General features: G+C 35.7%; 1 protein-coding gene across 2 annotated transcripts; it reads right to left on the bottom strand.

Moving 5' to 3' along the window:
* Nucleotides 1-1,226: 1,226 nt before the first annotated feature.
* On the bottom strand, nucleotides 1,227-16,441 carry LOC306641603 (V-type proton ATPase subunit G 3). Of its 2 annotated transcripts, XM_079106742.1 has the most exons (4): nucleotides 16,223-16,441; nucleotides 5,154-5,254; nucleotides 1,938-2,053; nucleotides 1,557-1,680 (listed from the first exon to the last, which is right to left on the bottom strand). In XM_079106742.1, coding segments are annotated over exons 1-4 (300 nt in total). In that variant the 5' UTR covers nucleotides 16,305-16,441; the 3' UTR covers nucleotides 1,557-1,679. The 2 variants fall into 2 exon arrangements, with proteins under 2 accessions (XP_078962867.1, XP_078962868.1); XM_079106741.1 differs by lacking the exon at nucleotides 1,938-2,053 and having other exon boundaries at nucleotides 1,227-1,680.
* Nucleotides 16,442-18,616: the final 2,175 nt, after the last annotated feature.

Below are 18,616 nucleotides of genomic sequence, written 5' to 3'. Positions count from 1 at the left end.
TTTTGGGGATTGGCGCCATGGTACATCTGAGAAAAAAATCCTATAATGACTTTAATATGTTTCTAAAGTGTTTTGGACCTAAAAAATAAACCTATGTCCTGTGCAGGCTTAGGAATTTCTTAACTTGAATGTTCCAGGTAATACATTCAAGCTTTCATATCCAGAAGATTAATGTTCTGGTTATCATGATATAAGATGAAAATTAAATCTTATGATGTATAGCAAACTATAAGGTCGTGTTTTTCAGAATTTTATTTTCGTTTGATAACTTTTCACATGGGCTGTTTTACTCATGTTTTATAATATCTCAGGTCTGCAGGATAGAGTAGCTGAATTCTTAGAATCCGTGTTGAAGTGGAAATCCCCCATGACAGTTCTATTTTAGGGAGACAACTTGATGTATACCCTCTACCACATAAAACCAGGTTGACCTGAGTGGTTTTCCTTGTTTTCAGGGAAAGTAGAAAAACAACTGGAATTATGTTTTTTAAAAATTTATTATAATGTGACCATAAAAGTGATTATGTAGGAAATATTGAACTATGTGGCAAGATAGTAACACTTAAATGTACTAATTAACTTTTGTTTGTAATGGAATTAGAATTTGCCTGTATATATTATTTGAAAGTCAAAGACATTTTAGTATCCATGATTATAAAGATGCATACATAGGTACTTTCTGGGTAGGCAGTTTAGTGAGAAGGGAAGAGACTGGACACTGGAGTCACATTACCAAGGTGAAGCTCTGGGAGGCCACTGTTGTCCAGGCAAGTTCCTTATGCTCCTTGCCAATAGGATTGAGATAAGTTATACACTGAACTAACGATTGGCACTTCAGATTTTGCTTAGTTATTACTGAAAATAAGCTAGTGTTACATGAACTCATTATGCTGGGAGTAACTTGTCATTTATTTTCTTACAAAAGTACTTAAATAGAATAATATCTGGTTAGTTGAAATGAGGTGAATAGAATAGTTACAGGACCCATTTCTCCTAAGATAATTGTATAATCATTTACTTCTCTTTCTGTTTCTCTTCTTTCATGCAAATCTTTTCTTCTAACTACTGCTAACATTTTATGGTTTCCTCATTGGTTAAGGAATTAAAATCCTGACATGTTCATTTTGGACATGTGTATAGGAGTCGTAATCAGATTCCCCTTTAAAAATTAGTTATTAAAAATTATGAGCTTATGTTTTGACAAAAGAAGACTTTTTTTTAAAAGCAACATCCTGAAAGTCAGTTTTCCTTTAATGTCAAAAAACATAACTCTGCATTTTTGACTCCAAGATAAATGGCAACACTGTTTAATAACTATTACCTGGAAAGATAAAATGATAGCTTTATTTACTTTTAAAATTCATTGCCCATGCGTGAATTCAGTTACATTGAATTTTAAAGATGTCCAGTAAATAAAATTAACATTTTAAATTCCTGAATGCAAACATGAAGCTACCCGCAAGCAGGAGGCATCCACACACTATTCCTTGAATAGCTTTAGGTACATCAGTTGGTGGCTCTGTAGTTCATGTGGATTTCTGGCTTTATGTCACAGACCATGCTCAAGAGCTGTTTAAGCACACGCTCCATGCACTTGTTGTAACTCCCGTTCAGTTCCTGAATCTTTCCAAATGTTTGTTCTTCAATCTCATAGGAGACGTTACTCTGAGAGCCCATTATCTACCAAAATAAAAGATGGAAATCATCACACCATACATCATGATAAAATTAGTTGTTTTATAAACGTTAACCTATTTATTGATGATTGGTTTATGGTATACACACTATCTATTCTTTTTCCAGATTTTTTTTTCCCAGAGGACAGACAAGGTCACTGAGACCATGAGTGTGAAGGATGGACTTTCCTAAAATAAGGAGAGAGCACAACAGGATATTTTTCACTTCTAACTGACGATCACATGGTACAAATCACATACCAGTTTACAGTCAAGATGCCATGCTCAGAAGTTTTCTCATCACACTTTTCAAGTTTTAGTAGCAGTTTCCATTCTGATCTCATATCTCCCTGTTGCTTACTTTCTGAATTACAAGACTAGAAAATAAGATTGATAGGCACCTGTAAGCCTGCTGCTGCTATTTTGTAAAGAGCAGGTTATTGATTTCTCTACTGTTAAAATATATTATCTGCCCTTACTTGATTCTCAGGAAGATGCAGCCATAATACATATCTCAAATGCTTTTGTGCCTATGGATACCTATATGGATTAGATACTACTATTGAGAATGTTGGTATAAATAGAAATTCTTTCAAATTGAGATACATATGTTCATTTAGTTAAATTAAATTTTAACTACGGTTGAATAGATCTTTCTGATTGCTCTTTAATTGGCTGTGACTCTTACCACCTTCCACCATCTCCTCTATCCTTCTCATACTCCTGTATAGTCATGAGTTGTGATTGGACCAAAGCACCATCTTGCAGGGAAAGTTAACATTTTAAAGGAAAATACTTTGAAAGTTATTCTTTGCAACAATCAACTCCTAATTCATCTCCTTGTGAACTCGATCTTTCTTAAATGTGGCTTTGTTAAGACAAGACAGCTTGCTTTGCTTGTTTTCCTCTTTTGGTTTAGGGAAGATGTGCATCTGGTATAATCCAAGCAAATCCACTGAGCATGACTTCCACTTTAGGGTTGTTGGACTCTTCTAACATCTGGAATCCACATAATCTTTCTGGATTCTAAGCTTAAAATCAAATGCAATTGAGGCTATTGGGTTCCAGTCTTTTCTGTTTATAATCCAGGAAACAAGGGTATCCCAGTTCAAAGAAAATAATTTTGAGAAGATGCAGCTTCTAAGTCACTAAATAACTTTTACAAAATAATATTTTCATAAATGAGTATACAGGAAGCAGACACACATGGTCCAAATTCCCCGAAGGGGTTTAAAAATAGAATTATTTATCATAATTCTACCACATTCAAACTTTTTCCTTCCAAATTTAGTGACTTAATTGGGACCATAATGAACTGAAAAACAATTTGTTCTCCTAAATCCAATGTCTTAAGTGGTAAAAAATTAAAAGATAATCTATTGTGAAACTATTACCTATGCTGAGTCCTTACGTGTTAAGCAGAGTAGAATGATCATATCCAGATAGTATAGAGAACTCATTACCTGTGTTGTGTTTTTGCTGTTGGCAGAGCCTGTTGACATTTGGGACACTATATACATTAGAAGTTGATAATTCTATAACATGTCACAATCTGTTTGTTCAAAGGGTGCCACTTTAGGACTTAGTTTTATTTTTCAAAACTTCAACTTTGAGAGTGATGGGTGCAGACTTCCAACCTAATGACTGATACTGATGGTTAGATCTTTCAACATCCAATAAATTTCCTTAGAAATTATTTAAATGTTTCAGTTTCAGGTATAGCAGAACTTTAGGTCCCACAATCTGAAAGCAAAACAATTCTGAACTCTCAATTTTTTATTACTTCAAGGAAACAAAATACTTTTACAATATGAATTCAGAAGTAAAAAAATATAAAAATTTTCAGTGTGCTCATGGAAATCACTATTTGGGCCTTTTGTTTGGATGTTTGGATGTTGTTTACTTATGTTAATGATTGATTTAATTTTCTGAAGTTCATATTATTTTTAGCAATGTGATATCTCCTCAGGAGAAGGTTTTTAGGTAGAAATGATAACCAAGGAATAAATGTTATTGATAAAGTAGTACAGGTGGATATAACTCACATTTGAATAACCTGCTTGTGTTGATAAGTAAGAAGACTTGAAGAAACATGTATTAACAAAAGCTAGGAAGGGACAACCAAAAACGAAACATCAGGGTACAATACCCACAGCAGGCATAAAACTGTTTTTTTTTTGGGTGTCCTCCCAGACCTCCTAATTGCCCTGGGTTAATGATGACGAGATTTAATGGGAATAGCAATATGCCTGACATATGGAGGTCATGCCAAGGAAAGATCTGCAGTAATGGTTTTACATTATGCTTGAAGTAGCAAGAGGCTTAAATATGAAGACTTTTCTATGTGAGCTTTTGATCAACTAGCTGTAAAATTGGCTTGGAGCTGTAATTATGAGAGCGATAAAGAATTTTAATTATTGTCTAACGCAGCAACACATCTTAAATCAGATTTACATCTGATAGGATTCTTCAGGAGAAAGAGTATTTCAAGAGGTCTAATCCAACCACTTGCAGAAGTTATGGTTAGATTTGTAATGATTTAGAAAATAGAAAGAACTTTCATCTCGGAGACACCCTACCTATGATAATCAAAGCTGGTTGTCATTAAGGATGATAATTTTCTCATATTTTAATATGTCTTGGTTGTAACAGGATCCAATAGGAAAGATAAGACCACAGAGGAAATGTTTAGTTATTCCTCGTTTCCACTAACGTTTATTGCATGCATACCAAGGGGCAGGCAGTGCCTAGGAAAACAACAGAAAACAAAACACACATCTGCTATTTTGGTGTTTACAGTGAGAAGGAAAGACAGTAAGTAAAAAATGTAAATACTCCATATTTCAAAAGTTATAAATACTATGAAGAAAAAGAATGAACTATAATGGAGTACTGTTTTCCTTTATTTTTAAAAGAGAGACAATTTTAGATAAGGCGATCAGGAAAGGAATCTGACAATCACCTATCAAAGAAAGATGAATGAGTCAAAAAGAGTATTACAGGGAATAAGACAGGGTGTGCAAAGGTCCCTTGGTGGTGGCACATTCTGTTTGACAAGTTTGTTCTATATCAGCACACATTTTTATTAATTTCACTAGAAATATATTTAAAAAAAACAAATATATGTTCTCTGAAGTTTTTTTCTTTTTAAAAGGTGTCAGTCAATAATCTGTGGTAGCAATGATACTGTAACCAATCCCTTCAACTCGTGTATTTGAAATTATGATTTTTATACATAGTAAACATTAGATAACAACTATTGATAGACCCATCATATGACAAATTTAAAATGCCTTGAAAATGAAAAGGTCAACTGAGTAATTCGGTAATGTTCAAGATTTAGTTTGGTGTTTAGCCTTAAGTGGACTGTACCTGGCAAATCTCAGCATAGTTCTCCCAAGGTTCTTCCTTACACCTTATGAATATTAATACCTTAGCCTCTATGCTGCATACATCAGTGCTGGCCTTCCTGCTTACCCGAGACTGTTTAAGTCGAAACTCCTTGTCTCTCTGCATTCTGTACTGGTCCACTTCTGCCATCGCCTCCTCCTTAGCTTGCTTCAGCCTCTTCCCTTTTCCTGGAAGTTAACAGTGGCATAGAAGGAATGATATTTCTTTTTGATAAACATGGATTTCAAACTTGATTTTTAAAAAAATGGATGAGTTCTCCAGTTTTTTAGGCTTTTTCCCCTAGAATGTCAAATTCCATTAAACAACAATAAACAATATTGAAAATTTCTTATTTTTGTATTGGATTCTTTTGAACATGGCAATGACAACTTTCTTTCACACTTCCATGTTTAAATAAAATATCTGCCCGTTTACTCACAGCAGTAACAGCCAGAGGACAGATTTTAGCTGTCACTTACTCGAAAGACATCATTTGGTCAGATTTTCAGTCCTGATTTGCTGCCAGGAATCCTTCAGTCCACACCAACTGGATCCTATTTACCACTGGCAGATCTCCAAAATCACTACAAACATGCGACTCAGACTCTATCAAACTGACTTACAATTTTTTTTAGACATTTTATTGGGATTTTTTTTCTTAGCATTTGTTACTCTAGAATGTCTGATTAAACCCCACAGCACATCAAAGTAGATTTTTTTTTTTCTTGTAGTAGCTTTCTCTGAGGGGAACTTGAAAGTGGTTGTAAAACCAATTGTTTTTAATGGTTAGGAAATTTAGTTAAGTAGCCCCTTTTCTTTTATTAAGAACTAAGGTGTAAGCCTTCAGCCAGCAGACAACAGGGGAGATGAAAGTTTGCGACAAATACAATCAGCTAAGCGCTCATATTTTTGGACAACCAGTGTAAGTTTTGAGGGTTATAGACTAATATTAATTGCTGCTATGACCCCACCATCTTCAGGGGGTTAGGTGCTAATGGTTTGTGATAATTAAAGATGTAAAGAAACTGAACTGTATTAGAATTCTCATTTTCTCTCCATCACCTATTTTTCCATTTCAGTAAAACACCTTCCTTCTTTTGCCCATTTAGTATGGTTTATTTTCTGTGACAGTGTCTCAAGATTTTGTTTACAATTTTTGTCAACTGTTTGTTACATTATGTAGACTTTGAACCACCCTAAGATAATGCGTTCTTGTGAAAGAAAATCTTCATATCAACTTTTGTCTATCATCTGAGTATGTTATTTATATCTTGGTGGCATTTGAATGTAGTTGTTTCTAAATTTCCCTGCTAGGTTTGAGTTGCTTTGCTAGTCACCGAGTGTATATTTGAGATAAGGATAGATGTACTGACTTGCCAATTGAAATGTTTCTTTTTAATGTCTAACAGCCTTGAAGGGAACTGTTGAAACTTCATTTCAAATAGGTAATTAGCTCTTTCTTTACTGTCATTAAAATCCTAGCCTGGTAAAAACGAATGTTCTTTGGTGTTTGCAGCTTAGCAGATGTTACATTAATGCCTACCTTCTCCCTAGTTATCGAAGGATCATTTTGTGTACTCTGATTCATTCTTTCTCTGTGGTTCTCACCATTTTGTGGCAACAAAACACTATTCACAGAGATTCTGTGAACACAATAGATGTGTTTGTAGGAAAGACTATTCCTTGGTCACCAGCCTACTTTCTTATCACAGGAGAAAAATATAAAATGATAATGTGTGAACATTCTCATAGCAATAATGAGTTGCCATACTCTAAATATTTTATAAAACAAATCACACACACCATCATTATGCTTAGTTGCATAATATCTAAAATGATTGGTTTCAAAGTCATAATTCTTCAGTACATAAGAATAATAAAATAATGATAATAGGACATGCTGTGTGCCCTTCCCTGGAGCAGGATCCCGTGTTCCACTCAGAGGCTGTACATTAGCTTCACTACCTTGTGACAGGCTCAGAGTGTGTCTGTGATTCCCTGTGCATGGCACCAGTCACCTGCTGGCTCTCATTCAATTAAATAGGAAAGCCACAGGGAAATCGCTGCGGGCACAGCGGTTTTCTGGATGGACTCAGCAGCTGCCACCATGCAAGAGGCTGTGTGCTCTACACCTGATTTAATCCAGTGGAAGACACAGAAGCCCAAAGCCTACAGCTTGGTTAGAGGTGAAGCAAATGTGCGTGTCAAATCCACTCATCTTAACCTCTGGCTTGCTCCCTTCTGTGCAGGAAAAAGGCCAAATTTTAAAATTTTACCCGTTTCCTCATAAGTATCAAGAACATGGTGACTGTGGACCAAAAGAACTTTGTATTCAGTACAGTGTTTCGAATACAGGGGTAATCATATGGGACAGTCAGACTTTCTACATAATAATAGAATATATGGTCCCAAATTCCCATAAAGACACAGGATGATAAGGTGTTTGATTTAAAAGGTGTGTTCATCTTGTGCATCATGATTTTAAATAATGCTAAAAACAATGCTGTAGCATAGTGTAGGAAAGGATGATTTTACTTTATTCTTCCATTATTTACTTCAAGTTTATTGGTCACCTTTATAAGCATACATTTAATAACAGAGGATAAGTACACACTATATAGTCCTTCCCTCCAGATGGCATAAATTTTACATATTTTGGAAATGTGTGCATGCTGCCCCAGCTTCCAAGAGGAAATTTATAAAATAAAATTGCAAAAAGTACACAAGATCGATTGTGAAAATGCTAGAACATACACCTCTGTTCTATTTGTTCTGTAGTAGTTAAAAATCACAATATTTGTAGAAACACTACTACTAAAATTCTAAAGAGTTCGTGCTTCTTCTCTACTTCAACAGTCACGCTGTGTCTTACGTTAACAGAATAACTCAAAAGTGTAAACAAATGGGCTTTGACATGTACTAGGGGACTTTAAGAAGGCCGTTGGAGGAGGTCAGGAGAAATCTCTGAGGAGAGAACCACTGGGCTGTGTAGACTTACCAGTCGGGACAGCAAAGGGATGGATTGGGAAAGGGCAAGAAGATCCTCTCTAAGATAGATCTGGCGACAGTCTAAATAGTTCAGCTGCATTCATTTTTTGACATGCGCTTACTATGCAGACATCTACAGTTAACATGTCATGGTTGAAATATACTCCAAAAGATTTTTTTGTGAAGAAAAAATGATGGGGCAGGGCAGGGGAATAAGAGGTTTGATCTGGTTTTCAGGCGTTTTGTGGAGAAAAATTTAAAAAATCAATTGTGGGCAAGTTAAAACTGAATTCCATGTTGGAAACAGAGGGTAATGCTCAAAGATAGGATCTTTCTGCTCAAAGTCAGGCTCTTGTCTTTCTGGTATTGGACAAGTGAACCTCATGTCCCAAGATGCAAGCCCTGAGACACAGAGAAAGCAACTCTATTGCTTGGATTGTTAAACTTTTTTGGAATCTTTTCTGATGGGCAAAATGATATTTGAATTATCATCTCAGAGTGAGTCAGAATTATACACCGGCACCATTAGAACAAGATATTAAAAGCTTTGTAACTTGGAGCATGTTACTTAGATTTTGAGTCTATTTTCTTATCTATAAAACAGAGCTAATAATCTATTGTAATAAGTTACTGGAAAGATTAGAAAAAAAATTGAAGTAGTTATTTAATGAGTTTTTAATCATTAGGAAAACAGGTCCAATTCTTCTTGAGAAGGAAAATAGTAAGCAAGGCTTGGGTTTGAGGAAAAGTCCTCAGGCCTTCCCCAGGGATATCCTAGGAGAGGTAATCATAGTCCAGCAGGACAGACAAGTTTGAAATCCAGGAGGGACTGCAATGGAGGTAGATTTGCATGTCAATCACCCAGCTTTGGTTTGGGTTTAGGTATGTGCTAGTGATAGTAATGGTGTTTGGACAGAAGTTAGGAAAGAATACAAAGAACAGGGAGAAAAGAGGGATAAAGTCTCAAACTGGGGGAATATCAACATTCAATGAAAGGAATAAGATACTCAGGAGAAGTCTGACAGTAGTAGGGAGAGAGAAAGAGAAATCAAAAGTGAAGGGAATATCCTAAGAAGGCAGTAGCCACTGGTATCAAATGCTACAGAAATCTGAAATGGGACTTTTGGTCAATTTACATTACAGATGTTTAATAAGTGCCACATGCTATTCTAAATGTATGGAAATCCCACAAACTTCCCTTGTTATGGGATCTGCAATCTGAATGAAGTTCAGGGGAGAAAAATAGAAAATAGACAATGCATGCATGATAGGATAGAGATGTGGGGTACTAAGAAGAATAAAGTAGAAGGGATAGAGAGAAATGGTGATAGGTTATAATTTAGATAGGTCAGGTTCCTCATATAAAATGATGTGCAAGCAGAGACTTGAAGGAAAATGAGATGGTCATGCAGGTAGGTGAAGGGAAGTTTGTTCAAGGCAGAGGGAACAGTAAGCACAGAGGTGGGAGGGTATTTGGCATGCTCAAGGAATTGCAGAAACACCACTTCTTTGCTTCAGCAAGGAGAACAGGATGGTTTAGTGTTAGGAGATGACCAGAGCAGTACAGTGGGGCCAGGTCAGGCACAACTCACAGGACATGTCTTTGAGATACTAAATTCATGAAGGGGTCTTAGCTAAGATGTGACATAATATTAATAAGGATTTCAAAGGAGTTTTTGGCTGGTGGAGAAGAGATCTAGGGCTAAGGGAGTGGTGGTTATATATTCTTTGGAGCTGGAGGAGTTGATTGATCAGTGTGAGAGACAAAGTTGAGTTAGTGATGACCTCAATATTTTATTTTGAGGCAGAGTCTAGGATAAAATTTTGCTGACATGTCAAATATCCATTAGTGGTTTTGAAAAAGTTGATGTTCATCTGAATTTGGAGATCAGATAAACAGCTGGGACTGGAAAAGAGCAAGTTTGGGATCCTCAGCATGGAGCCAGGATATAAAGTCAGAGAACTGGATGAAAGCACATAGGGAGTATCGGCAGATATAGAGAACAGGCCCAAGTGGACCCTGCTGTTGGAGACTGAGAAGATCCAGAAGTCAAATATGAGAGTAATGTCCCGAAGTCAAATGAAGAAAGAGTCTTAGAGAGGAAAGAGGAATCTACTTGTGATGAGATGCTGAACGCATGGGGTTAGAAACAGTTCATTTTGCAGGAGGAGCTTTGGTAGAGTTGTAGGAATGGGAGTTCAGAGGAAAATGGAATGAAAAGATAATAGACATAGGGAATATAAGCAACTTCTTTGGGTATTTTTTACCACCAAAGGGGGTAAAGAAAATAAGGGCTCAATATGGTCAAATGAACTTGACAATTAGAGGGTATTATGAATTTACTTGTGTCCTCCCTCAAAAATAAAAATAAATAAAATAAAAAAAGATGTGTCAGAGTCCTAATCTCTGGTACCTGTGAATAGGACCTTATTTGGGAATAAGGTCTATGAAGATACGATCAAGTTAAGGTGAGGTCATACTGGATTAAAGTGGGTCCTAAGTTCAATGACTAGTGTCTTTGTAAAGAGAGGGAGAATTGGACACAAAGACTCAGGGACCAGACAGACACACAGGGAGGAAGGATATATGATTATGGAGGCAGAGAAAAGAATGATAGAGCTACAAGCCCAGAAGTGCCCGCAAGGAGAGAGGCATGCAGTGCTCTTTGAGCACCTCCTGAAGGATTCAATCTTGCTGGCAACTTGCTTTGGGACTTCAGGCCTCCAGGATAGTAAGATGATATTTTTATTGTTTAAAGTCAACCACTTTTTGGTAATTTGTTATAGCAGCACTGGAAAACAGATGCAAAAGAACAGTGAGAAGCACAGAGATGATGATGTCAGGTAGGCACTGAAGGTTAAGGCTGGTACCCTCACAAAGTAGAAAGGGTAGTATCCAGACGAATGTGTCACCTGATAAAAATATAGACAAACAGAACAGAGGCCACCTTGATTTGCTATGAAAGCAAAGGATTATTTGGGAATGTTTGGAGATTTCTATCTGTTACTAAAAACTCCTACTACTCGGGGAAAAACGGCTTTTGGGAATCATTAGTATTACAGTAAAACCAATCTGACTCAAAGAATGCTATTATTTTCTCAACTCTCACAAATGCTGGAGAAAGAAAGAACTCACAAGAAAAAATTAAAAAGAAGCCCACCTCTCCTTTGGTGATGGTGATTGCTACTGAGTTTCTCTTCTGACTTTGATCTATTTCCCTTCACATCTCCAATTTCCTTGACGTTTTCCTTTGCTTTTCTTTCACTTGTATTTTCCCTACTAAAAATTACAATGAGTAGCTTTGTGTAGATCTTGGATTAAATATAACCAAATGCTGTTAGTAAAGAAAAATGTTCTATAGTTTAATATCACCCACTCACAGAAATGAAAGTTCAATAAACTTACAAATACCCTGTTAAGCTATGGACTATAAAGAAAGAGGAAGTATTTACAGGCCTACAAAACATATAAGACAAGGCCATGAAATTCTAATATAACAACTTTTATTTTACTAGTTTATTAAAAGTCATGTCTTCACGAACCCAGAATATGCACTTGTAGAGTGAAGAATTTATTAAATCAAGGTGCTTGTTTAAATAATTCAGAATACCTGCAGGTTTGGAAATAAAAGGTAACTTGCTGATGTAAGAAAAAATTATTATGGTTGTTATCCTATATACCATATAAACTATTCTATATACAGTATATCCTATACTGTAGCTGATACAGTATATCCTATAATGAAATTTATAATTTTTAGTTAAGCACAGACACTGTTTTCTACAGCTTTTAAATGAGACAACTTGCGTGCTTATTTGTGAGAAGGGGTATAGTGCATGTTAGGAAATGATTCAAGAAACACGGATTCTTCATGCAATGTTGAGTCTCGTGCATTTGAGCATTTCCAACAGTGTTAATGCAGAGCTGCAGAGTTTTCCCAAGTTTGCAATGCATGCGCCTCTCATGAGAGATCATAACTAAAAGCAAAATTGTCACACATTTCAGAGAAACACAGTCTCTTTTCCTTGTGTGGATGGCGATACTATGAATTTCTAATATAATCCTGATTGAAGGCTCAGTTCAATATTCAGTTCAATGTATCTCCAGGGCAGGTCTATGATGTTCTGTTGTAAAAATGTAACTTGTCTTGGAGCAACGCACCTACTTTTATGTTTTGATTAATGAAGAATTTATTGGGCAAAAAATGTTAATTACTAGTAAGATTGTTTAAAGCAGTACAAACCTATTGTGACTCCATCTAAATGCAGTAAGGTTGTTTTACACATAAAAATATATATGAGAAGTTTAATAACTATGTTAGTCTGTATTTAGTGCCTAAAAGCAAATATCTGAACCTTCCTAGTCAACTTACCAAAAGCAGTCGAGGTTTCCCCTGGAACAGGAAATATAGATCCCAAGAAGGGTACAAAGAATGAAATAGATTGCTTTATTCCACTTTTATTCTTGTGTCGTTATTACTCATTGCAACATTCATAATATAATATATAGAAAAAAATAGCTCCACACTACTTAGTTTGAACTTTAATTTACTATCTTACATATATTATTATCCTTTAAACATTTTGGTTATTAGATAGATAAAAGCTTCTATTTTTTATTTGTTTTAAAAAAGAAAGCTCAAGCTAAAAAATGTGAAATAACCTGTTAAGAAAAACAGGTTTTAAACTAAAACCATGTTTCTTCTGTGTTGTCTCCTATTCAGACTTTTCAAGCCTGTCCACAGCCCTGCCCACCCCCTCTCAGTGTGTCTGTCTCTAGATATTGAGGGCCTTCATATTCTGTTTCTGCAGGCCTCATGGGGCTTTGGCCTTCGGGAGAGTTCCAGATACATCAGGACCACAGTCCCTTATCTTTATTCCCTAAGGCAAAACACTTGTACTCTGTATTGTATTATGTAACAGTTTAGTGGGATCTGAGACAGTTCTCTATAATGAAATGTATTAACATTTTTGTAGCATAATATATAAATATTGCCACCTTGTCTGTCCTGGATTGTTTCTAAAACAATTAACAATGAATTACTGTGGATTTTTTTCTCTTCCCAACCACTTCCTTTCATTTTAAAATACATACTCCCAGGTCCTACTCAAGTAGACTCCTGAGTTTCTGACTTTCAAATAAATAGATTTAAGAAAGAGAAAGTGATATAGCCTTCTACAGTGGTATTAACTGCTGTGACTTATTGACCTTCATTCTGAATGCATTCTGCTTCGATATACCAGATTTTCAAATTAATCTTTTTATAGAAAAAATAAAGTAAATGCATATGGCTTTGTAAAAACAATGACTGCTTATACCTCTCATGTCATGCCTTTTTGCGGGGAGGTACCAGGGATTGAACCCAGGGGTACTGAACCACTGAGACATCTCCAGCCCTTTTGTATTTTATTTAGAGACAAGGTCTCACTGAGTTGCTTAGTGACTCACCGTTGCTGAGGATGACTTTGAACTCAGGATCTTCTGTCTTAATTTCCCAAACTGCTGGGATTACAGGCATGTACCACCAACCCTGGCCCTGCCTTTCTTGTTTCAATGACCACTTAGGTACTTATCTTCACTAGGGAGTTGCTTAGGGAAGAATCTAGGATTACTCATTAGCGCCTACATCAATGTGGCATGGAAGTAGAAGACACCCTGTCAATTCTTATTGAATTAAATAAATGAGTAAAAATAACAACTACTGAAATATGAGGGAAGTGACAACATACCAAGTACATGGATAATATTTCCGTTTGCCACAGCATGCTCAGGGGATCAGTAGGATTGGTTCTGTTGTGACCAAACACTGCTGCTGCTAATGCTGTGTATGAAAACTGTGTTCAGGGAAAATTGTACTAAAGCCAGTGTAAAAATGCAAAGAGGATGCATTGACATTCTTTGTAACTGAGTACATGGGTTCATTCTTGAAAGTTAGAATATTTTCCAAGATGTTTCAAAAACCTGGGTTATTTGTTACTACTAGTTGAATATTAGTATACTAAGAAAAACATATCCACATACTTTAGGTTTTTGGAAAATAAAAAAATGAGCATTTTGTACAGAAGCAATACAACATGAATTTTTCAATGTTGATATCTGAGAAAAGGTTGCCCAAGGACAGCATATGCATGAGAGGGAAGAAACCTGGCTTTTATCTTCCAATGAAGTTGAAGCTACATTGTCTTCAATGGCTCCCACTCCCAAATAACCTACAAGATTAGCAATACTCTGCTGAATTTGAAAAATTGGTAAGAATGATTTGAATTGTTCAAATTTTGATTACATATGGGCTCAGTATTGTCCTAAGGTTTCCTCCTAGCAAGGAAGCAAAGAATATACTTACCACATCTTTATTTTATTTTTCTCTTCTGGAAGTTTTAAATGTGTTTTAAAGAAAGTTCAATAAACATTAAGGGAAAATTTCTGTAACTGTTTCAACTAGCAGGTCTGGAGCTGATTTGTTTTCTATAAAATTACTGCATTCATATCATCTCGAAATCATTTGCATGGTTTGTTGTAGAAAAGGAAATTAGGAGGTAGGCAAAGCATGTGTTCTTTATCTTTCTCCTTCCTTTCGTCTGCTCTCACCTCTGCCTGGAGTCTTCTCCTTTTGTGGTGTTGGTACCTATGTTGCTGAGTGTGCAAGAAATGAATTTATCTTAATAAAGCAAAAGATTTTACTGTGGTTGAAAGTCCTAGTGAAAGAAGTAGAGCCTGACTCCTTCCTGACTTCTTCTCTTGCATCGTAGTAAACTATTTCACCAGTGGGCTATACAATTAAATAAGCCTTTTTCAGTAATTAAATAGGGTTTATTCTAATTTGGCTTCTACATTCACCAAAAGAGTCACAGATGCAACAGTTTTAAGATATAACTCCTAGCTCACCAAACTTTGGCACCAAATGGCAGAGAGAAAAACAATTATGAAGAAGATGAATGATTCTACAAATTATTACAAACTAAATAATGAAGTGATATGAAATAGAATAGTAGAAAAAATACAGTTTGGCCTAAGGGACCTGAATTTAAGCTGTATATCTGTAAGTTGTTAGTTGTTTCCATTATAAAAATGAATCCAATGTATACAGTGCATGGGTTAAGATCTTGAGTGAGGAATCAGACCTCATCCCCACCCTATCTCTACCACTTACCCTCCAGGTGACCTTGGGAAAATTGTATAATTTCTCAAAGCATCACTTTCCCCTTTTGCAATAAAGTGAGTAGTAAACAAGATAAGTATTGATCATGGCACCTGGCACCATATTTTCTGTTTTTTAAGTATAACTCTGGTCAAATCATAAATTCTGTTTCTATATATATATGAAATAGGAGTGACATTAACACCTTGTGGAAAAAAATTTGAATTTTATTGAGGACAATTCACGTTCACATAAGTAGATACGTGACTACATAAGAGGATAGAAAAATAAAATAAAATGGACATATTTTAAAATATTGAAAATTAAGAAGGGCATGGTGGCTCATGCCTGTAATCCCAGCAGCTTGGGAGATCGAGGCAAGAGGATCACAAGTTCAAAGCCAACCTCAGCAATTATCAAGGCTCTAAGCAATTTAGAGAGACCCTGTCTCAAATAAAAAATAAAAAGGACTCGGGATGCGGCTCAGTGGTTAAGTGGACCCTGGGTTCAATCTCCTAGTGTGAAAAATAAATAAACAAACATAATAATGTAATATTGGGAATGAAAAGCTATGAAGAGGGGGATGGCAATGAATTATAACTATGATCCCAATTTCACGGAAACGAAAACTGATACTTCAAAAGAATATAAACACTATGCACATTTACTCTCTAGTAGGAAGACTCAGTATGGAAGTTGTCAATCTCTTCATCATTGCATAATATTGAGAAAACCAAGGTGTGGCAGTAGGAAGGAAGCTGTGGAATCAGGCATTAAGCCAATTCTTCAAAATCTCAAATATGTGATTTTTTTTTTTCCCTTTAGCACATGGCCTCTCAAGAGGATTTATATTGGGAAACTTCATCCCCGCTATAAAAACACAAGTTTTAATAAACAACCTGGGGTTTCACAGGGAGGATGGTAAACAGGGTTTAAACTCAGTTCGCTCTGACCCTGCATCCCATACTCATCTCTCTGCTTCCACTGCCTCACCTATTTTGTGATGAACCCCTCCCTGGTAAGACTTACTCTTCTTGGCTTCCTCTAACTTGTCCTTGGCCCTTTTCTCTGCCTGAAGGAGTTGGTGGATCCCCTGGGACTGGCTGGTCATGGCAGCTTGCTCCACGTCAGGACGCTTCTGTGAAGCACAGGAAATGGCAGGTCCAATTATCTTTTGAGAAATCACCACATAACTTGGATTGTTGTGTCAACAGCAAGCACACAGTTGTTTGCTCTGAACTGACTTCATTGGGCCAGATAGTTGGGAACCAAGGAGAGCCCAAGGTGGAATTTAGAAAAACAAGATAAGACAATATGAGGAAGTTGAGAAATCACTGTTTCTCCCAACTTCAGTTCTTCTATGTGAAATAGGCACCTTTCAGGAGCTGTTGAGTCTACTTATAAAAAAATTGAGTAAGATGTCTTTTAGAATATTAGTTTCCCTAATTGTTCAAGAAATAGTGACTTGTTTACTGACTTTATCTTTCAGGTCACAAGATTTTTCTTTATTCTTTATCCATGCAGTATTAAGTTTCAGGTCTTTATATGTTTTCTAGTAATTCAAACTAGTAATTATCTGTTGAGGGAAAATGTATTAACCTTTTTGCCAGGAAGGAGGTTTCCTGGCTTTGTGCATAGAAGATGGACTAGGTAGGGATCTATTCTTTCCTCTCCTAGGCTGCAGGTGATAGAAATGAAAAGATTTTGTTTGGGTATTGTGCTGTTCTCTCATTTCGGGGAGACCTTAGTACTGTGACTAAATAAATAACAAGGGAAATTATAACTGTAGATTTTGAGAATAAATTTAAAAATTTAAACATGCATTTTACATTACTCATTGCTTGTGTTGGATATTGTCCTAAGGTGGAACAGTAAAATCCACATACTTGATTTGATTCTATCTAACAGTAATTGGAAAAATGAAAATGTTGATCACAGTGAAGAATCATACAGTAATATTTACATGTTTTTAAAAATTTTGTTTGAAATTAAGAGCTTTTGGTGAAAGCTTTTTTCCCTGAAATGACTGGAGTTGTATGTATTAATGTTTTTATAAACTATACCTCTATTACAATATCCATAAATTTCAGTTTCAGTTACTTTAAATATGTTCATGGCTTTAAAGACAATTGTAAAACAATCTGAAGGCTAATCCTGAGTTCTTAATGATTATTTTCCCCTAATCACTTTGAGTTATCACATCCATACTGACATCCTTGCATAATCTTTAACAAATCTTTCCAAAAGGAGATTTTTTTTTTTCAAAATAATCATTTTTTCTCTTTTGGTGCTTATAGTTAATTTCTTATAGCTAATACTCAATTTTTATTACATAATTGTAATAACTAATGCAACTGGTATAAAACATTTATGAATAATTACTGCTCTTGATAAAAATATATTTCTATTGATTTTAGCCTTTCTTGGATATTGGCAGTTTTAACTAACTGAATGATTGGAGATTATTAACTATTCTATCATTGGTAAGTGAAAATTCTTACAAGAAACCTGCTTTAATCTTGTACCAACAGTATTTATTTAATATCTCTTTCTGTGAGAATTTTTCTGAATAAAGTCTCATAGAATTATAGAGGAAGGGTAAATCATATGAAGTGTTGTTAGAGAGGAATTATGTAGGAAGGGCTGTGAATGTGATTCTTTGTAGTGTACAGAAAATGCATGTGATCAATAAGAAGACCAATGAACTAAACAGATTTTCTCAGAAGATAAAATGCAAATGGTCAACAAATACATAAAAAAGATCAGCATCCTTAGCAATCAGGAAAATGCAAATCAAAACTGCACTGACAATCCATCTCACTACAGGTAAAATCCAGTCATTAAAAACACAGATAACAATAAATGCTGGTGAGGATGTGGAGAAAAAAGTTTACTTGCATATACAGCAGACTAGTACAACCACTCTGGAAAGCAGTATGGGGAGCTCAGAAAACTAGGAACGGAACCACTGTATGACCCAGCTAGTCCTCTCTTCACTATTTATCTAAAAGAACTAAGGTCCAAAATACTATAGTAATATGTACATACCTGTTTATAGCAGTGCAATCCACAGTAGCTAATTCAGGTGCACATGAACAGATGAAAAGGATAGAGAAACTGTGGCATATATATCCAATGGAATTTTATTCAGCTGCTAAGAATAAAGTTATGCCATTTTCAGTAAAATGAATGGAACTGGAAAACATTATGTTAAGTGAAAACTGTCAGACTCAGAAAGTCGAAGGTCATAAGTTTTCTCATATATGTGGAAACTTGAGAGGAAAAAAGGAAGAAAAGGGTATTTCATGGATATAGAAGGGAGACTAGTAGAGTATGGATAGGGCTGGGGAAAAGGGGAAGAAGGAAAAAGGAGGTACTGGGCAATGAAATTGACCAAATTAAGTTATGGGCATTTTTGAACAC

Source organism: Sciurus vulgaris (genome assembly GCF_902686455.1).
Source record: "Sciurus vulgaris genome assembly, chromosome: 12".
Taxonomy (NCBI): Eukaryota; Metazoa; Chordata; class Mammalia; order Rodentia; family Sciuridae; genus Sciurus; species Sciurus vulgaris.
The sequence above is the reverse complement of the archived record's forward strand: the minus strand, read 5'-3'. Positions and strand labels throughout refer to the sequence as shown.

Bases quoted from the DNA above. Each gene is read 5' to 3' on its own strand.
- LOC306641603 (XM_079106741.1), bottom strand. From the start codon at position 16,304: ATGACCAGCCAGTCCCAGGGGATCCACCAACTCCTTCAGGCAGAGAAA. The intron at 5,255-16,222 runs GTAAGTCTTACC...GTTAACTTCCAG, and splicing joins GTTAGAGGAAGCCAAGAAGA to GAAAAGGGAAGAGGCTGAAG. The intron at 1,681-5,153 runs GTAAGCAGGAAG...TTATTTTGGTAG, and splicing joins TTCGACTTAAACAGTCTCGG to ATAATGGGCTCTCAGAGTAA.